Source organism: Narcine bancroftii, chromosome 8 (assembly GCF_036971445.1).
Source record: "Narcine bancroftii isolate sNarBan1 chromosome 8, sNarBan1.hap1, whole genome shotgun sequence".
NCBI classification, from domain to species: Eukaryota; Metazoa; Chordata; class Chondrichthyes; order Torpediniformes; family Narcinidae; genus Narcine; species Narcine bancroftii.
Window position 1 is genome coordinate 9,883,908 of NC_091476.1, and position 22,308 is coordinate 9,906,215.

The window sequence follows — 22,308 nt, forward strand, 5'->3', positions numbered from 1 at the left end:
TCAATTTAATTTGCTCTTGGCTATTTAATGGTGATAATATTTTGCGCTGTAAATTGCTGAATGTGGACTTAAGGAATCTCAATGAACAGAGCATGCAATGATGAGCAAATCAGGTGAATAGGGAGGAAGAAATTTTGTTTAGCGAGAAAGAACGAAAAGGCTGTGGAGATTAGAACAAGATAAATCAGTGTTAAATTTGGCACAGATAGAGAAGAAGGAAGGGAAAGAGTGATATCTTTCTCTCATATAATGCCCCAAACAAGTGCACAATTAATTTTTCTATCTCCAGCAACTTTTTAAACCTGAAGAAATCAAACACCAGATTGTGATGATTAACTTTTGATATAAGAGGTTTACTGGCTGTAATTCACACATCATTAAAAAGTGGATTAAGCCTTAAAATTACAACTTTCTGTGGCAAGTTTACTTGGTACCCATTGTTCAAGTACAGGAGCCTCATGCCACTCGATATATTTGAATCGGAATTCTGAGCTGAGATGCTATTTTTCAAAGCTAACCAGAGAAAAACCCATCTTCAAAATATTTTTTTTCAGTGTCCATATGGGCTTAAAATTGCTGTGGCATTTGTGCATAAATAAGAGTGATTGGTGTGAAGCTTAATATTATTCGCACGATTTTCTGGTAATCTACAGAAACCAAGGTTCCTCTTCAGAAAACACCCTTTGCAACTTTGTCTTCCAGATCTATGATTGTTTTAAAAATAATTTCTCACAGATGTAGGCAAAATCCACTTGTGTTAAAGTACTATCTAGATGTTGTCTTGTACATTATAACTGAGTTGTGACATAATTTTCTTGTTGGCTGTTCCATCGGGTCATGAGCAAGTCGCAAGCTTCCCCCCAAGAGTCATAGACATCAGTTGATGAGTGAATGAGTTTGTTGTTGGAGGCACTGATATTGGAAGAACAATGAAATGCGTCCTTATCATTAGTTGAACAATCGCTATCGATTCTGTTTCTTCTATTGACTTCATTCAGACCAACAGCATTAAGACTACTCTCACTCTTTGCTTTATTGTTAGGGCTGGCAATATGGGAATACTTGAAGTCCTGCCATATATTGTGTGCTTGAAGCAGTCCATCAGAAATGCTGGAGACTGGTTCTGGAGTTGACTCTGAAAGTTGACCATTCATCTTGCTGAACAGGAGACCAAGCCTTTTAAAAGAATCCTTCTTGGAGTTTGGGTACCTCTGGAATCGATTGCCATTTTGAATTGATGAAGATTGTTTGCTCAATCTATTATTTTTTGAATTCTCCTCAAGGTCAATTCCAGAAACTGATTTTATTAGAGCTGAGACACTGAAGGAGTTCATTTTCAGCTTTTTCTTGTCATTACTTTCTCCTGCTAAATTGAATGACACTATTTTATTTATCTTTTCTTCTGTACTATCTTCGTCCAAGTCTCCAATTTGCATCCCATCACTGCTGGTTGAATATGTTCTTCGAGATGATTTTCTATTTCCCAGCAGATCAAGAACCTCATAGCGAAAACTGGAGATGTCTTGTTTCAATTCCTGAAATGATAATAAAAAATACATTATTTCATCTGCATTGGACAAGTTAAATTCAGAGTTAAACTATCTCATCTTGCAACGTATTTGAGACAGCTGTTGTCCTCCAAACGACAGACTCACCACTACCCCCAACCCCAACCAAATCCCACCACTTAGGACAGAAAGAAATAAGATTTGATTTTAGCTGGATTGCCATGGAATGTTAGTGAAAAGAAAATATTCCGCTGCATCATGTTATTAGCTTAAGTAGTAATTCAGAAGGCAACAGGTACTGATGGTTGTAAAAAGTTTCTAAACTTATTGGTGCAAAGTAAATTTCTCTAACAGTCAAACCCCAAGATTGCGTCAGTATGGACGTTCTAGCCAATTCCTCACATTCTCTTCCATGTTTTATAGCCATGTTTTTTGGCTAATATTCCCTCCCCCCCCCCACAGTGTTTGTTTATATGACATTATATTTCTCCTTTTGTTGACAGCATTCCATGTGCCTTAGGGATTTTGGATGGAACAGGTAATGGAACAAAAAGCTCTCTGTACATTAGAGGGGAGCATAAACCTATTAATGAGAGCAGATGAATTCTTCCATTCCATTCTACTCAATGACTTGTTCAATTTTATTATTCACTCATAACTTTCATAACAGTTGCTGGCACACAATCAAGAGGACCATGATCTTCTCTTGGCACTTTTGCAGAGTTCCAACTGACATTAAAGCTCCACCCAAAATGACTATTTAATAAAAATAATGCCCTGCATAATCAAATACAGGACTGGATGAACAATGTGTAATAAACATGAAGGGGGAGTGATTAATCACAGTTCATCTTAAATGTTAGTTACAGGTTGGGGAAATAAGCTTCCTGGAGAAGATCTGAGAACAAGGAAGTTATCCCTGCCAACATTTTTCCCCAAGAGTTTGATACTGTAGAGGGGATGTTATTTCTCCTTTCTTTACCTTTGCTGAAGCAGAAACTATTGAATATCAGTACTTTGCAAAACGACACAGTTTCTCAATGCAGCGTGGTAGGAAGGTTTTTAAAGAGTTAATAATCAAATCATACTGAAAAGAGCATGAAAGGTTTATAAGGGTCTATACAAGGATGTTTTCCAGTATTTGATACAGACATATCAAGAGAATACAAATTTCCCTTAATACCATATGAACTGATCACTTAGGCTGCATTAATAAACTATGAAACATTTTGTAATGAACAATAGAGAGGTAGAGGTTGATCAGAGATTGACTTGAATTCCTTTGATATGTTTACTCAATATAAGTCAAATAGCTACATCAATTATTAGGATTAATTATTGGAAGTGCTACTCAACAATAATGGCAAGTGATGACGTTTACCCATATTATTGGAACCGCAAAATCTGTATCACTGCTGCTTCAAGCTAGAAGGGTACTATAAAATCCTGGCCCCTTAATACCACAGAATCTGCCCGCTTACATTGCAGATGGAATTACGGAGCAAGTATGTCAATATTTCTGCTAACTGGCCATCTGACAGCTGGAATAACTCTAAAAACAAGCAGCATGTAGAAAATGGCAATAGGAAATGCAGTGGCCCTATCTTCCAAGAGGTACTGAGGTTCAGCTTTTGGGCTGATAGCCACACTTCCAGAGGATTTATTAGGAAACATGACGAGTGGACAATTCTAAATGGAAATAAAGCATTTCATGGGTCTGCAAACAGCTTTGTTTGAGCCATGTTTTGTTGATCAGGGGTTTTGGCACAGAAATAAATGATTCAAGTTACAGGAGAAAAGATCAACTTTTATATGAACCAAATGGCTTCATGTAATATTTTGGATTCTTTTAGTCATAAGAAAATGTAACTAAAATTTATTGGGGTCATAATGGATTTTGCATCTATTGCACCATATACAGGGATATATTACATGTCAATTGAGTTCAAAGCTAATAAAAATGTTTCTATGGCAAGGTTTTGCAAATCAATGGATTAACGTGCTTCAATTCACGCTCTTCACCGATGCTGATTATCCTCAGTAATTCCAGCTTTTTCTGATTTTGAAGCATATATTAATACCAGAACGCGAGACCCATGAAGCAAGTTTATGGCACCTTAAAATTCTCCTCTGTAAGTCCTTCATCAGTTTTTGCACTTCTGATCATAGCTGCAATGTACCTTTTCACTAAGTTTTTGATAACTTCCTGTGAGAAGAAAAAGAACAATGTTTTTTTTTCATAAATTATTTCAGTTTGGCCTCAAGCCATTCATTGCCATTGTTACCACGATTACCCAAAACTAAATTCTGCGCTAAATGGAACACAAAACGAACCTGAAATTCTATGCAGACTATTGATCTCATATTTAATGCAGCTTAATAAAATGAACAATTTTTTATCACTTGTAACTGCTTCACTGGGATTAAAATAATTGCATTGTGCTTTTGGTTTGTATAAAAAGATGATCCCCATTACTTTTCTCTATGTTTAATATAATGTGTTACTTTTTGCTTAAATATATGGAGACATTTTCAATATATTGAAATATAGATTTTTTTTGTTTTGAAATCAATAGAATGGAATTTCAAAGTAGAGCACAATGTACGTGTAATGTTATGAACCAAGGATACACTTCTAGCCAAATGACCTCAGTAACAAAAAAGAAAATATGTTTAAGGTAAATTTTGGTGAAAACATCATCAATGTTTTAGCATGCTTCATATGTCAAATGTGTCAGTGTGTTTAACAAAAATGGTCTGCATATTAAACAAAATAAGAATATCAAGGGGTAGATAGTGGCCCTATTGTCCATACTGCATTAAAATTGGCTACATCTCTATAAATTAAAGTATAACTTGAGTAAATCTGTTCAATGCTGTTGATCAAACATGCAATTCAGGCTGGAGCAACGGGGTGAATATGCAATTGTTGGGAGACAGTACAAAGCTAGAAGACGATATCTTGTGTGAGGGCTTCAATGTTTTATGAGAAAAAAATGAAGAAATTTGGGATTTTCGCTCTGGGAAAGAAACACTAATGAGGTGTTCTCGTAAGTGATAAGGAAAGCGTTAATCCAAAATACTGCTCTATATTATTCTAAGAGTGAACAAGAAGGGATACATTCAAATTCATATCAGGTGGAGGCAATTTACTGATCAACTCTTAATCAAAAAAAATGAATTCATTTAAGAAACAATTAAATAGAACAGTGGGACTCATTGGAGTCTTTTTAGACCAGTGGTTCTCAACCTTTTTCCACTCACATACCACTTTAAGTAATCCCTATGCCATCGGTGCTCTGTGATTAGTAAGGGATTGCTTAAGGTGGTTTGTGAGTGGGAAGGGAAGGTTGAGAATCACTGCTCTAGACCCAATTGTTACTGAAATATTTTGCTTGAGAAAAATTGTCATTGGCCCATTTCCTTTGGAGTTAGGAAACTGTGCACATAACGAGTCAATTAGGGATGATTAAAACTGTAGTTTTCAAACTTTTTCTTTCCACCCACATCCCACCTTGAGCAATCCCTTACTAATCACAGAACCCCAATGGCATTAGGAATACTTAAGTGAGATGTGAGTGGAAAGAAAAAGATTGAGAACCACTGTTTTAAATGAATGTGGTAAGGTGGCACTTAATAATTTTGGGACCAATATCCTGAGAAGTTATGTGGATAAAAATAGGTGAAAAGAAGATGTGGTGAAATTGTACCAGACTGGATATATGAGTAAATATTGCAGAGTGAAAAAGAAACATGATGGGAGACCTGATAGCCTTAATTAGAATAGGGAAACAATGCTTGAAGCCCAAAACAATACTCACTAACATGTCCAACATGAAATTAAGACATTTATTTACCTAGATTGTGGGCTAGAATGGGGACTGCTCGAGCAATTGTAATGTTGTGGGGAAACCACAAGGATAAAGAAAGAGAAGGGGGCATGTAGGTGGGTGAGATGTAAGAGAGTGTATGGAGATGAATGGAGCATAGACCTGTTAAACTAGCTGACTAGTTGTTGACCATCTGCATTGTGGGTCCTATATCTTTCTTTAGCTATATAGTATATGCCCAAATATCAAAATACTGTTCCATATCTCAGTGACCTCCATCCAGAGACACCAACTTCTAACTATAATGACTGAGGTTGCTGGCTACAATACCCTGCTGGCTATTCCCATCTAATCCTAGGCATAGCTATGATATTTTTATAAATTTTACATTTTACTACTTAGTCTGCTTCTCAATAAAACTAGATTTGCTTTTAAATGCTTTGGAGGACACTTATCCAGGCCTTAATTGCCTAGTTCAAAATAAAAGATTTTTGGGTAAATACTTCATCATTCAAAATCAATGCAATTATCTCTCTGCATTTTTCAAAAAGAAATAACCCATCCTACACCAGTGTGTCAATTACACTTCTACCTTTAACCAACTTGGTGGCTTTTCTGAACAAGCTTGATAATTTTGTGCACCAGTTTGTACAAGTTTTTAGGGTGGGATCCATTTCTGAGAATACTTAATGGCCTGTGTTTATTTCACTTAGGATCCTTCAAGCCAGAATGGGAAGAGGTCCTCATGCCATTTTTCAAGACTGACTCTTGACCTGAAAGCTGAAGGTTAAAGAATAACGTTTGCAGTAAACTTTAAGAAAAATATTTTGGGCATGGAGAGGATGCAGAATGGATTCACCAGTTAATATCAAACATTCAAAAAAATGACTATTTGTTTAAACATTTTTCCATTTCCTTGCCATGTGAAAAGTTGGGAGTTGATTGTATCATCCCTTTAAATAAAGATAATTGAAAAAAATCAATACCCAGTAACAGGAGATATCGTGCAGCTGCCTGCAAATTAATAGAGAATCCATCTGGTGGTAGACCATTAAAGAAAGGTATCAATATAATTTTTCATTTCAAGTTGCTGGAAATCTAATATCTTTTCCCTTGATGGTATTTGAGGCTGCATTAATTGAAAACCTTGCAAGTGTGTTTATAATGGAAGTGCCAGAAATATGGAGACATGGTGGGTCCAGACCATCAAGGATTCAACTGAACATTGGAATAGCCTAAAGCCTCTTCCAGTTTTTGTATTATTCCAAATTCTATAAAGCTACAGAAGTTTAAAACAGCCACTAGGAGTAATAGACAAAACTTTTTCTCTCTTGTTGCTTCCAGCTCTTTGGCTTAAATTAACCAGTTGCCAACATTTCAGCTGATGGAGGTAATCCTCTGCATTTATCCCAACCATTCTTATAATAGGAGGGAAATATTACATTGTTGTGGAGTAGATTCACATTGGTAAGCACAACATCATGGGTTTAAGGCCTGTACTGTTCTATGTTCATTCATAAATGAAACTCCACTATCACATCTCAAGTTAACCGCTGCATCTCTAAAGAGTACAGCCTCAGTTTTGTACATACATTGGAAATAATTTGTAATAATCTAGTGAAACAGTCTAGCACTTTTTCAGTCCTTAGCATATATTCTAAATTCTGGTGGTTATAAATTGCCACATTAACCCACATAGCTAAGCCAGTGGATTCAAAGTTTCAGAATATTTTAAGTAGTAGTTGAATCTTTACAAAATTTAAAATTAATAATGAACAAATGGAAAGAATGCATTCTCTAAATGGATAAGGGAAGCTTTGGCAGTTGCAACCTAAAATGCGCCCTTTATTATTTTCATAATAATCATTTACGATAAATATCCCAGAGTTCACAGAAGCTGAAAAACACTGCAGGTACACATTGGCCTTCTGATAATCAGGTAGATGTTTTATTCAAATAACATGATATTTAAAGATTAAGCCTCACTGCCAATCATTTCAAAGGCACCAAATCAATAATAATAGCAGTATCATATTTTTCTAACTTAGGAAGAATGTATTAGCTTCATCAAGAAAAACAATATAGATGCATTCATTACAGTATGGAAATTCATTCTGGACTCCACATAAGCAGAATATAACATTTTAGCTGAAACCAATGTAATCACTGAATTTCTGAATATGGTGTTTGACATTGCTCAGTGAGTGATACGAGGGGTTGATGTCCTGAGCCTTAAGAATACTCTGACAATGTGAGCAGGTAGCATGTAGGAAAAGCAAGGAGGGAAAGAGTGAAGATACATTGACTGTAATGATGTCTGGCACAGAACTCAAGCAGAATAAAGGCCAACAGAGAGAAGGATCAGAGGGGAGTGGTTAAATCTGAAGACTGTGAATTGAATGACTTTGTCAACACATTTTAGTTTTTAGTGAGGATTGCAATTATGTGAGTTGATTGTTATGTGATTTCTCTGTAATACTGACTGGTCAGCAAACCTGGTAGTGTTGGTTTTGGATCAAGTCATCTGCATGACGTTCCTGAAAGAAGAAAATAAATTTCAGTATGTTATTCAACAGAAAAAAAATAACTGGGAATGTCAACTTGCGTTATTTGCAGTACAACTGATATTTTCTAAGAGCTGCATTTAATAGGATTTTACAAGCTCCAGTAATGATAATAAAATTCTTGTTATTATCTTATACTTGAAATGCCCCAAGATAGACTCGTTCTCCAGAGAAAGGGCAACTCCTCTATTGTTTTCTTTTATAGCTCCTTTTACTTACTACCTGCAGTTGGCTATGAGCATGTACTCCACAAAGATGTGGATTGGGAATATAATGTTCAACCTGCCTTCTATGCAGCAAAGAGGTATTTTCCAGCCAAATTCCCAGAACCCAAGGTTAAGCTAATTATATTAATGGAACAATTAAATTGTATTAGTATCCTAAATCAGTTAAAGAACACTTTTTCATAGGTTAATGAAGGTTTCTGGCCTCATCATTGCTGGATCTAAGCCCAAGAACTCATTATTAAACAGTACTCTGAGAGACCCTTCACCAGTGGTTCCAGAAGGTGGCTCATTGCCACCTTTCCAATGGAAAATGGGGATGAGCAGGAACAGTAACTTTGTCAAGGATGCCCACATCGGTAAATTAATTTTTAAAAAATAGCTTAAGGGAAACGCCAACTTACCCAGTGGAAGGTAATGGGGTGAAGTTTGCCAGGAATGGAATGGGACAATAACTTGATGAAGGCTCGACAGACAGATGGTCAACTCCTGCTCCTATTTCAAGTGTTTTTATCTCTTGTGGTGAAAAGGCATAAAATTACCATTGATCAGACAAACAAGGATAAACCTTTGGTCATATTTAGTTTATTTGTTTCTAAAACTTTATTAGCTACACTTCCAATCAATCGGAATTATTTTTTGTTCTTAATCTCACCAAACCCACATAATTTCAGCAGAATTTACTACGATAATTGACAAACAAAATGATGGTGTTTAAGATATGTTATGGTTCAATAAGATCAATGGTTCAAAAATGTACATTTTTAAAAAACACACTTAATTTCACACTATTTAGAACTCTGTTGTGTTCAATGTGTTTATGGCTGCAAAAAAAATTAGTATGAGTAAAACCTATTCTACCTCAACCTCTGGCCAGATATGACAGAATGAAGAAGGTCTGCTCAATGTGGCTATCATGTGCTGGTGGATTGTTTTGATATTTGTTTTGCTATCTGAGCCAACATCAGCTGTCAAAGTGTGGGGGTGGAATCATATTAAAACTGAAGTTTATCCTTGCTTGATATCCACACAAATGGACATTGAAGTAAGTTGTCGTGAGCTGGGAAACAGCAGGACAGTTTCTGTGGTAAGATTGTCTCATTGACTCGCTCAGGGGCCAACTGTTATCCATCGTCACCATCCTGGCTGAGGTTAGTTGACTCAACATGGATGGTATTGAACTTGGAACTACTTTCTTTACAATCAAAACAGCAGTGCAATTGAGCCAGTCAACAATCATGAGATATTTTTCTTAAAGTCTTGGGTGGGAAAACCTTCCGTGTAAGGTTTTCCATTGTAATGGTTCTCAGACTGCTGCTGGGTATCTGGATATTTCTGCACCCTCCACTGTCTGAAAAAGAATGCAAGAATTATAAGATTTCAGCAAGAAATTTTGAAAAAAAGATGCAAACTCGTACTGTAAATTCTTTGAGATCCTCATGCTTTCGCTCATTCTTTGAATTTCTGCTTAAACACATCTGATTATTCAGCCATTTACAGAGGTACCAAATAGATTTTGGGCTGGGAACGATGTTGAAAGGCGGTGGAAGAGTTGCACCTTCATCGAAGTAACTCATCCAAAGCTTTGTCCTGGCAAATTTCCATTCAATGTCAGCATGGTCCTGGAAATGGATCAAAGAAACAGATTGTGAAGAACACATCTAATCATCATTTGTAATTGCAGCTCATTTTTTCCACTGCCATGTGGTGACCATAGTAGTTTTGTCTGTAATTCATGGTGATCATCCCTCTGTTAGTATTTGTGAATCCTGGTAACTATTGAATTAGGCTCTGATTCAGTGTGACTGCCTCCATAGTCTGTGATTCTTGTGAGTGTGGTCCCAACTGTTTGTAATTCCCTGTGGCTCTTGTTTGCCTGTGTTACATATGACAAGTTGTCCTTAATCTGACATTCCCTCGGGTTGTTGTCCCTCAATCTATGAACTCCTGTGACAGATGTTCCTTTGTGATTCCTTGTAATTATAATCCCCCTGTGATTCTCTGTTGTGCTTCAGTTCATTCTATTGTCTCTCCCCTTTCACATTGCCGATTGAACCGGGTAATTTACCGAGTTTGTACCCCCGTAATTGTGCGGTGTAAAACATCCCAGCCTGGCAAGGCGAGTTAAGTTCAACCGGGGCAGATGTCAGAGCCTAGCTGAGTTAACTCACTAATCGCCTTCTAGCGGTGAGAAAACACAACCTGCCTTTGCATTGTCACTGCTGGAGGCAGGATCCCCCTTAAAATTCTGGTTGCCAATTAACCAGGTAAATCATGGTGTGGGTAGGAAAGTCCAGCATGCCCGGTAAGTTTATCCGCTTCCCAGGAGTGTTGTCGGTGTGATATTTCCCAGAAATACCAGTCTCTCTAGTATGAATGATTCTGGGTAACTGAATTGCGTTGTTCAACATTATATATATTCTCTCTCAAATTTTGTATCTCAGAATTATACTTCAGTATGCAGATTATGGACTTTGCATTCTAATATACAACAACATTTCTAGATTGGCAGAAAATTAAGATGCCAAGGCCATTATTTTAGTGACCAGGGTATTCTTTATTTAAACATCAGTGTAACGAGATTGTGAGAGCTACAGAGCACTAAACTGTCAACTGCCAAAAGGAATTTTAGTGACTCTTACACGCAAGATACCACACTCTTTGCCCAAAAGCCCAATTTCCCATTTTCCTTTAAATTATTACTGGGAATCTGGAAAAGTTGTGCGCTCTACAACTCTGCAAGAGCTGAATCGAAGCTGAAGCTCTGAAAAAAAAATGCCCACTGGATACTTACCATGTTTTTTCGAGTGCCCACAAGAGCCCTGTTTCTATCTCGTCACTGATTAGATGAATTCCATTGTAAATATGAAAAAGCAGCAGGCATGCAGTTAGTCTCAGCAGGTTTCAAAGTTACTGTGGTTGTATGCAATTTGTCACACATTATAAATGGATTCCATTGTAAAATATGAACAGGGTAATTTTCTTTAGAAGAAAGCAAGTGTGAATTATATTTTAAATGCGTGAAATGAGATTATAGTACTTTCAGGTACCAACAATTTATCTGTGCAATATAAGATTCCAACCATGATACTAAAGATGTTAAACTGGGACTTATCATATTGGTTTCACTTCATTGTACTTCCTTGTATTTTCTTCTATTTTAGTGTTTATAGCATTTTATAGGTGGAACTTGAATCCAGGAGTAGAATTTAACTTGTCATCTTGCCTGACAGATTGTTCCACATAGTCCCATTTATGGGACCTTTCGTCCTATCCTTTAAACAATATTTAAAAATCTCCCGTATTCACCTGAAGTTTGTGATTCTCTCAGTTGTGAACAGTTCCACAGATACTGGGCCCCTCCCCTATCTCACAAAGTTATGGACCTTGAGAGTGTCAGCAGATTATCCAGGAAATCATAGTGAAACTACACCCACACATCCTGTCCAGGGTTACCAAAGGGAGGGGGATCTCTGGTTAATTTTCCCGAGTTGTTACTAGAGGAACCCACCAAACCCAACACAAATATATGGCTGAGGTCAATCGATTCAACAAAATTCAGAGATCAGTTGTGGTTTACACTTTCCATCCCATCTCAAGAAAAATGTTTGTTCAGCCCTTTAATATACATCGAACTTTGTTCTGCAGTGAGTTTCATGATGAATCCTGTGATTTTTTTCATCATTTTCAGATATGGCCTCCACTGTAAATATTTCCTTCAAACATCTCAGCAAACTGTGAAATCACAAAAAACACCAAGCCCTTACTCATAGAAAACACAAAAAAATCTCCAAACTAGTATTTATCTCTAACCAAAACCACACAAACAGATCAAATGCTCATGAACCTCTTTGATGTTGTAGGATACAAAAATTGACAGGTAATCCTCAATGGTACAAATTAATTTATTGTTGGTAAGGATGCAAAAAGTGTTATAAAATATTTGTTTCTCTTGTTTCTGCTACCATTCAACTATATATCCAATCTATTTAATGTATATAAAGAAGTATTGGAATGAACTTACTGCAATAAGCTGGTAAGAATTATTCATCATGGCAATTAGCATATTGAGTAAGACAACCAAGGAGATGATATTGTAGGTTCCAAACATGGTGGCTCCCACAAACTCTGTGAACTCATGTCGAGCTTTTACATTGGTGACATATAAACTCAACAGCCCAAACACTGACCAAAAGAGGGACTGCAGCGTCTCAAACAATCTGCAAAAGGGACAGATATTTAATATTCATCAATTAAAACAGAATTCAGACATATGGCAGCAGGAGCAGACAATCGCAGGTAAGAAATCTAACAGATAGTTTGGAAAGACTTGGGTTTGAAATTCACTGTTGCATATCCAAACTAACAATGGAGTTCACAAAACCATTTACTTTTTATTTACCCTGCAGAAATGTGTAAATTTAAGATATGTGTTTGGTTATGTTGTAAGAATTTATTTTGTATCTGATCTGTGCTTGATATTGACTCTTGGTACAAAAATAGTGTATCTAATCACAGGAACATCATTGTTCACCTTTGAGAATAAGGCAAAATCATCCACTGCAAATAAATAGTATATTATTTTTAAAACCACAATTTCAAAGCACAAACACTTAAAGTAAAGCCAAACTAAATGTGTATTTAAAATTATCGATGTATTGATGTTATGGCTCTCAGGTTGTAAATTATCTGAGAAATCGTCTTAACTTTGACAGTATCAATTGTTGCATTGTTGGTTAAAGGATGCTCCAAGTCTGGGCTACGTAATGTTTGGGACAAAGACATTTTTTTCCTTTATTTACTGCTGTGCTCTGCAGTTTTACATTTGTAATCAAATGATACAAATCTAATTAAAGTGCACATTCTGGGTTTTATTCAAGGTTATTTCTATATATTTTAGTCTGACCATATAGAAATTTCAGGACACCATATGTTTGGCTTCACAGGAGATTGTGAGTATTCAGGTATGTTTAATTGCTTCATTGGTACAGGTATAAGAGAGCTAGGCTCGCTTCTAAGCTTTTGATCACCTTTGGAGTCTGTAGTTGCCATTTTTCAACATGAGGATCAGAGTTTGGTCAAAGAAGCTATTATGAAGCTGAAGAACAAGAATGAAATGGGAAGATACATCACCAAAACTTTAGGATGACCAAAATCAACAGTTTGGAACATAATTACGAAGAAAGAGCATCCTGATGAGCTCAGTCAATGACTACTGTTCATGATAAGAAATACAGAAGCTACACTGCTAGATGCAAACACTACTTAGCCACAGAAACAGGATGGCCAGATTAAGGTTTGCCAAGAAGAATTTTAAAGAGCCTGCAGAATTCTGGAAAAACGTTTTGTGAAAAGTTGAGACCAAGATTAACCTGTATCAGAATGATGGCAAGTGCAAAATGTGGAGGCCCAAGATCCAAAGCATAACACCTTGGCCATGGTTGGCATCTTGCAGTATAGCCTCTGTATTTCTGTTCATGAAGTCTTCTGTGGACACTAGTCATTGACACGTCCACACCTGCCTCCTGAAGAGAGTTTCTGATCCGTCGGACATACCTCAGCGAATATATTCAATACAAATGTTAGGTAGATTTTTACATAGTAGGGGAATTAAGGAAGATGGGGAAAAGGCAGGTAGATGGAGATAAGCCACTATCAGATCAGCCATGATCTCATTAAATTAAAACAGTGAAATAAATTCCTTGACTCGTTCATGAATTCCAATGCAGACTTTGGGAAAACGGATAACAATCTCCTTTTCTAAATGAATCAAACAACCCTTATTTACTTCCCACAGTTCATCAGGTCATGCATGAAAAAACAACCAGCTGAGCAACCAGTAAATTGGGAACAGCTGATTGTTTTTGCTTGGAGAATTTAAAAACTCACTTCTGCTTTTTTCTTCTCTTTTGGAAATAAATTAAAATGATGCAATATTTGTAGTACATGTCATTATTATAGTTCACATCAATTCTATTTAGAATATTTCTCTCACAATTACAGGAAAAACATGTAACATATTTATGATCTTGGTTATTGCTACCAGCAGGTTAAAGTTTGATGAGGAAATGCCTATTTTCTCTGAGCTTTTTTGCTTGTTTGTTGCAATTCAGTCAATTTAATGCGATCACTTCAGTGGCGAATTGTGGCTCTTTTACCTTACAGGCCATTAACTCTCCAACTGGAAAGATTCAAGGGGTTGTGCTGTGGGTTATATATGCAAAAATAAAGGGGTATTACAAGTTCCACAGGAATAACAGTTACCACATAATAAAGCTAATTTTCATGATAATTCAATGTCAGGAACCTCACCCGGTGACTCGCTGAATAGCTGAGCCATGAGAGAAACTTTCTTGAAGAAAATTACACATTTTCAACAGAAATGTCAATGGGTGTTAATATTGGTGCCAAGGTATCATGGGGTTCCAATAGGGAAGGAGACAATCATCTTTCTCACTCTCGATTACGGCATTGTCCTCCATGGATATTACACAAGATCAACAACGGCTGTGCAGTGATGATTCAAAGGGCAAAAACATCCGCAAAGTAGGAAGAGTAACATCTTGGAAGAGAAGTATTAGCTGACCATGTTGGTATTGCATCTTTGTCAGAGGCAATGGCCTCAAGGTCAACAGTTGGAAGCTTACATAGAATTTTGTACAGTTTTGATGCTTTGAGCCAGCATCCATTTTATTATTAAAAGAGTGGACCATCTTTCACGGAATAATCTCACTGAGAAATCTCTACTAAAAGCATCAAAACCTAATTAAATGTGTGTCATATGAAAAGCATTGAGATTTTCCTGTTTTCTAGACAGTTGAGATAAATCCAATCTGGGAGCGAGGTGAAACAATCTGAAATGTGCTCCCAAGATCATTATCCTGCAGGAACATTTTGAAAAGTTGCCTGATTTTGCATCTCATTCATCAGCTCTGATTCAACCAACTTAGCTTTGCTGGGTTTGGCTATAAATTATTAAACACTGCACAATACAGTTAAGAGAATGAAACAATTGCAATGCACCACAAAAATCAGCATGACTGAATCCCATTACACAGGCAGCTGCTTTATCAAAACCAAAGCTGTGAATTCCAACAAAATGCTGCAAATCTGTGTCCAATACGTAATTACACAATAACCTGACAGACACAACATAAACTATATTACACACCAGGGCATACTGTACTCTCCGTGAAATCTGGCCATGGGTTGATGGATCATTATAACATTTCTTTCAGCTTTCTATATATCCAATATCAGAAAAAGTAAATCTTACCTTTCTAGTTACACACTGACAAAACAGGATTAGTTACTCATCTGGTTCATTCACTTCAGATCACAAATGTTTTGCTGAAATTAACCTGGAGTTTTTATCTTTCCATATTGATGGATGGGAACTGACAAAATGTACCTCATAACAACATTATTTTTGGAGAGACACAGTCTCCATAAAAAGAAGAAAGTCAGATTTGTGAAATCAATTTATGCCCTCACAATAATTTGGAATCTAAAATATGGTATTAATGTTTCAGACTGTGGTAAAGATCTAGATCTTTCAGTGTAGCCTCTGATGTGGCGTTAGACAGCCATTACCTGATTTGGGTCTGGCCGAACGTTACTGTGCAAGAACCCAGCTAATTTAGGAGAAGTATTTACATCTTATTAATCTTGTTCTGGGACCTCGCCAGAGTGGGACAGTGGATCTGTTTACAGCCCTTAAACGAAGCCTTAATAGTGGTAATGGATAAATGGAAGAAAGAATGCAGCCATTTACAGTGGCTGCAGATCATTTTGGTGTTTCGTTCAAGTTTTGCTCTAGTTAGCTCGATAATAAAAATGACTATCAAAATATAAACAGTGGGAAACCAAGCTGGACTGGTGGGATCTGGCCTGTGCAGAAAGCATATACTTTCTGTCTGATGCAAGTAATGGGAACATCTCTGCAAATGAATTTTTTGCAGATGACAATCTAATATTTTAATAAGACGTATAATATTTATAAGTTTCGATATTTACAGGCTTTAGCTGAGAGCATGAAAATAAAGTACAAACAAATCGATGCAGAATGTTGGAAAGGATTCTCTGGCAGTGAGTTAATGTCATCATACATAACGCTAGATGGATTTTACAATGACGGGTAAAGACCCAAAGTTCTAGCCTGAAGAGCTGCTAGAATTTGAAAATCAGGCTGGTTACAGTAGAATGGGACTTGCAATAAAAGTTTTGACGATAGACAAGCAATGAGGAGCATATTAGAAATTAATTAATAATTGACAATAAATGGAAAATTTCATCCAGCAAAGTAAGAATATAAGGCCAACTGCAGATAATATAGGATTAAAGAATATATTTAAAATGTTGCTCAAATTGTGATTTGCCTCAGGATTGGAATAGTTTACAAATCAGCAAGAAATGTACAAAGACTGTGGCATCTTTAACAAATAAATATTGGTGAATGTAGACACGAGTCAGATTAAATAGAACTAGCTGTGACAGTACCTCCATCTTTGTTTTAGGAGACACATTATGCTGCAATAATCAACGTTTGGGCCCCAGCTAATTTAAATTACGTGGATCTAAGACACAATTATAACAGGTGCACTTTGTTATGATCTATAGAAAGACAAGAAAGTAATTTAAATTACGTGGATCTAAGACACAATTATAGCAGGTGCACTTTGTTATGATCTATAGAAAGACAAGAAAGTAATTTAAATTACGTGGATCTAAGACACAATTATAGCAGGTGCACTTTGTTATGATCTATAGAAAGACAAGAAAGTAATTTAAATTACGTGGATCTAAGACACAATTATAACAGGTGCACTTTGTTATGATCTATAGAAAGACAAGAAAGTTATGATCTATAGAAAGACAAGAAAGTAAGCTTTGAATGGATGATAAAAGGGTACAATGGGATATGAATGGGTTAAGTGGCTGAGCGGAGAGGTAGCAAAGAGTGTGAAATCACTAGCTTTGATAAGAAGCATGGAAAAGCTGAATAGTTTCAAAAAGATGGATAATTTAAGCCTGAGATGGATATAGGCACATAGAACTCAAAGATTACAAGGGCAAGAGAGTGGATGTAGTCATGAATTTGAAGGGTGTCAGAGCATCTCAAGGAATCATGTTGCTCACTGGTTCCAATTCTTTGTTTGTTTAACCACCAGATAAAATCTTGTCCACAGTGAGAGAAAAAATCCTGGATGCAAATCCACTGTGGAAAATAACGAGGGAAAAAAAGCATGCATTTTATATTGTTTCAACAATATCAGGACTAAAGGGAAGGTCTGGGATACTTTCTCTCCATCTCTCCCCTCTTCATCTAGTACACCTGGGTCTTTAGTGACCGACCGGTGGATTTTCTGGACAAATGTTTATTATTCCTATTAAATCCCCAACACCTGAAACATCTGCTGTCCACTTTCCTCCATGGATGCTGCATGACGTACTGAAGTTTGCTTTAAATCTTATCAATTTGAAGGGAGTGTGAGAAGCAGCACCTCGTGAGCCAAATGCCAATCCATTCAGACTTAATATCAGTGAAGGAAAGATCAATTTTAATATAATGCAGGCAAGTTTGGGAAACTGGTCAGTGAACGATATTACAAATATAGTAATATCTTCTGATGTCAATGGCATAGTAAATTTTATTTACCCAGGTATCAATCTAGCTTTGTCCAGCATTTTTGTGTATTGCACTCCAATCACACCATCTGATGACTTTACAGTTTAACTCAATCTAGCAATAAATTGCTTCTGTTATTTTGTTAATGTACAGAAATAAGGAAAACATTATTATATTTGAAGTTGAGTAAAACTATTGCAGACATGATAAACAAACTTAAGGCCAGAATTATCCCTGACCAATGCTGTAAAAAAAATTAACACCAAGCAAACAAAATATTCAAAAGAGCAGTAGAAAAATACAGTAGAAACTTTCACTAATTTGTAAACTTTAAACTGGTAACATTCACTTAAAGCCATTTTACTGGCTATAAATATTTAATAAATGGACTTACGTTGAAAATGCATTGTTTTGCTTCTCACACCGTATTCCCTTGCAATTATTAGGTTCTTCTGAAGCACTGGTCTCGTAGTAAAAGTACAGCTGGTTTAGTCCATTTGCAAAAGCAAGCAGCACCAGGCAGTAAATGAAGAGGAACTTTAGAATGTCAAGGAGCATGCGACCCAGCGAAATCTGCAGTGGTCCCAGGTGAGAGTTTGCGGTGAAAAGTGAGATTAAACGAAGGGAGCTGAAGATATTCGCTATTGCAAAGAGTGCTTCTGCAATTAGTGTTGGGTGCCACATCTCCCACTCTTCTCGAGGGCGTGAACCATTGTACTTGAAAACAAATCAACAAGTTAGATCTGGAAAATCTAATTAACTGGCTAAATTGTAATGTAATAAGCAATAGGTTGGTGCTGATTCTAATCCTCGGAGCTCTGGCTGAAGTGCAGCCGTTCACAAATTTTCCTCCACCTCACCACCTGAGAGTAGATGAGAAATTCATCTTTTAATTCTATTTACTTCAGCAGAACTGAATGTGGGGACTTTGGCTACACTGGTAGTTGTTAACATATTTAGTACAAGTGTCCAGTGATGAATTCCTTCCTGAACACTTTCCATTCTACTTAAGTTAATTATTAACCATTATTCACAAAGGAAATTAAGTTGTATATCACGTATCAACTAAACTTTCTTTCTTTCTTTGGCTTGGCTTCGCGGACGAAGATTTATGGAGGGGGTAAAAAGTCCACGTCAGCTGCAGGCTCGTTTGTGGCTGACCAGTCCGATGCGGGACAGGCAGACACGATTGCAGCGGTTGCAAGGGAAAATTGGTGGGTTGGGGTTGGGTGTTGGGTTTTTCCTCCTTTGCCTTTTGTCAGTGAGGTGGGCTCTGCGGTCTTCTTCAAAGGAGGCTGCTGCCCGCCAAACTGTGAGGCGCCAAGATGCACGGTTTGAGGCGTTATCAGCCCACTGGCGGTGGTCAATGTGGCAGGCACCAAGAGATTTCTTTAGGCAGTCCTTGTACCTTTTCTTTGGTGCACCTCTGTCACGGTGGCCAGTGGAGAGCTCGCCATATAATACGATCTTGGGAAGGCGATGGTCCTCCATTCTGGAGACGTGACCCATCCAGCGCAGCTGGATCTTCAGCAGCGTGGACTCGATGCTGTCGACCTCTGCCATCTCGAGTACCTCGACGTTAGGGGTGTGAGCGCTCCAATGGATGTTGAGGATGGAGCGGAGACTAGGGGTCTCCAAAATGGTCAATATCGACCCCTGGGGGTCAATGGGACTATCCAATGCCAGGGGACTGATAAACACTGGGGGGTTGATTGAAGCTTTGGGGTTGAAAGAATTTTACAGCCCAAGGTGTCTGCTCCTGTTAGGAGCCCGATGTCCCCGCTCCTGCCTGGGAGCCCGAGGTCCACGCTCCTGCCGAGATCCTGAGGTCCCTGCTCCTACCTGGAAGCCCAAGGCAACTTCTCCATTGCAGACGGCAACACACCCAATGTTGAGAATGGAGTGCCCATGGCCGATGCTGAAGACTTGGGACCAGCTCCATGTGGCATCTTCCCACCCAGAAGCAAAGTTTTTTTTTACTGTATTGTAATCACTTGTTTGGTTAATTTACAGATTTTTTACTTGGCAATTGGGGTGATGTAGCAAAGTTTGGGTTGTTGCTGGGAAGCCTTACACCATGTTTATAGACTGTAGTTTCCCTCACTAATAATGCATATGGAAACTGTACATCTATCTATCTATCTATATCTATTTATTTATTTATTTATCTATTTATTTATCAGAATTCCACCCATGGAACATGACACCATTTTGTGTTGTGTATTTGTGTTCAACCTGATCTCACCAATACTCCAATTCTTGTCCCCAACTAAGAGGATAGAATTGTCTGATACATTTTGTTTAGGAAGGGATTATATGGGTTGGGACAACATTGAGGACCAAAAAACCTGTACTGTGCTGTATTGTTCTATGTACCAATCTAAATCTACACTCACCACTTACTAAATTGCATTTATAAATAAATATTAATATATCACCCAACATCAGCAATGTTTCTACAAATCATTAGGCCATTTGAGAGCTGATAAATCACTTGAAATAACAACTAAACTTTTATCAATGCCATGCTTTAAACAATGTGTTCCAAACTCTACCCCTGAAGCTATTGATGCTTCCAAAACCAGCAAACCTCAGATTCTTGACACCTAATCTCATGTTGAATTTTTGACCAATCCAAATAAACATGGCCAAAAAAAAAAGACTATCTTAGCAAACCCCTGCATTACTCCTTCACAAAAATAACGAAAGTCTACCGGAACAATGCCTGCTCTAGTTAGCCCCGGGTAACTATCCAGGCTTTCAAATGAATATCTAGATTTAATATCGAGTATCATATTGGGGATCTGGTGTTTTTTTTTCCACCTTTGATTCTTGCAATTTCCTGACACTAATATTAGTTGAAGCAAGTTGAAAGCTGGAGGCACATTCTCCCAAACAATAACAGAGCTTAAGAAATCTTAAACGGTGCAATTCCCACAGCAACTCAGAGATGGGAGAATGAATAAGAAGGAAAAATAGAATTAAAATATGCAAAGAATGTTCCATTGAAGATGTTGCAAAGCTCCAAAATAAAATAAATTTGAATAATATGTCAAATTGGCAAAAATGATATGGAATGTTCATACCTATTAGTGAGAAAAATAACATTTGTAGGTGACCACCTGGTCCTCTTAACATATAGCTCAAGATACAGAGAAATCTGCTATCTCTATCCAGGCTCAGTGTCTAGCAAGGAATGGTCTTATAAGGGTAGAAAGAAAGACAATAAAAGTGGTAAAGGAGCAATATGACTTGAAAATCTACTTGACATAACTACTGTATACACAAATTCCCTGTCTTCCCCAATTCCACCTCTAATCTGTGCTTCCTTATTCAGACATAGCTGAAGTGACATAAAAGGGGGATGTTACTAAATACAATACCCGCTATATTTAAATGCCCAACAATATGTGAATAAGCAAAACCCCTTTCTAACCTGAATTTCTCTCCATCAAATTGATCTGATATAATCTGCACCATAACAGAATTTTCCCCAGTTATTTCAGTTTCCTGAAAAACGTGAGTGGCAATAGGTATTGTTTCCGAGTTAAAATACAATTCAACCTGTTTTACAAATTGCTTACGGTTACAGCATCTGAAACCAAACAACTCAACCCAGTTTTAGACAAAACTTCTGCTGTAAACAGGGACAATCATTTCCCCTCTAACAGATGTTCAATGAAGGAGAATGTACATGGTATACTTTGCCACTTTGGCTCAGAGTACTAGCAGTTAAACCAAAATGTTCAAATGCTGCTTAAATACTTTCGAGATGATACATTGAATTCTTAACTAGATTCCATTGCACCAGGACTAGATGTATACCTACTACTGTCATTATAGTTTACTGGAATCTCTGGGTTGAAACATATGCTGACAACTAACCTTAACGTGGGCAACAATCTTCAGTGAGATGGTGGCCAAATACAAGGAGTTCATAGCAAAGTCCATCAGGTTCCACCAGTCGTGCACATATTCGTAAAAACCACCATACCACATTTCCTTGATTTCAGCCCATATAAAACCTGGAAAATGTAATATTTGTTTTATTTCTCTGTGTTTCTTACATTCTTCATTCCATCTTGCAAAAGAGTTAAGGGTTATGGGGATAAGGCTGGAAAGGGGTACTGATGGTAGTGATCAGCCATGATCTGTAAAATGGTGGTTCTTGCTCGATGTGCCGAAGGGCCTACTCCAGCTCCTATTGTCTATTGTCTGGGCTAGTTTTTTTTATTCAGTGAATGTGGTGGAAAGGTTGGTATTTACTGAAAAATACTTCCCGCTTTTCTTTCTCTACACTATTCTGCGACGCAGTCTTTTTTTTTCATGTACTGAGCATCCAAAACAACTTGTTCACTTTGTACAGATGTACATTGTGCCCCTCCCCTTTTTTGTACAGAAAAACCAACACATACTCAAAGATATTCACTTACACCCTCAGATACACACCCAGACCCCCACTCCCTAACTACCTTGGCACCTTTGCCGACAGTATCATTGGTATATTACTGATTATACTAGTGCATACATCGTAAGTTAGACATTTATTCCTTA

The 22,308-nt window shown here is 37.3% G+C and overlaps 1 protein-coding gene across 4 annotated transcripts in view; it reads right to left on the reverse strand.

Moving 5' to 3' along the window:
* Nucleotides 1-384: 384 nt before the first annotated feature.
* The window catches only part of LOC138741654 (short transient receptor potential channel 5-like), a 49,406-nt gene continuing 27,482 nt past the window's right edge, over nucleotides 385-22,308 (reverse strand). The window contains exons 4-11 of one of the 4 annotated variants that reach the window (XM_069895997.1): nucleotides 21,640-21,779; nucleotides 18,149-18,471; nucleotides 12,151-12,346; nucleotides 9,545-9,748; nucleotides 7,834-7,875; nucleotides 3,625-3,714; nucleotides 1,409-1,535; nucleotides 385-1,366 (exon numbers count right to left, since the gene is read on the reverse strand). In XM_069895997.1, the coding sequence (XP_069752098.1) occupies nucleotides 789-1,366; nucleotides 1,409-1,535; nucleotides 3,625-3,714; nucleotides 7,834-7,875; nucleotides 9,545-9,748; nucleotides 12,151-12,346; nucleotides 18,149-18,471; nucleotides 21,640-21,779 (1,700 nt within the window). In that variant the 3' untranslated portion in view covers nucleotides 385-788. Of the gene's footprint in view, nucleotides 1,536-3,624; nucleotides 3,715-7,833; nucleotides 7,876-9,538; nucleotides 9,749-12,150; nucleotides 12,347-18,148; nucleotides 18,472-21,639; nucleotides 21,780-22,308 lie in introns of all 4 variants that reach the window. The other 3 variants (XM_069895995.1, XM_069895996.1, XM_069895998.1) reach the window with 3 other exon arrangements.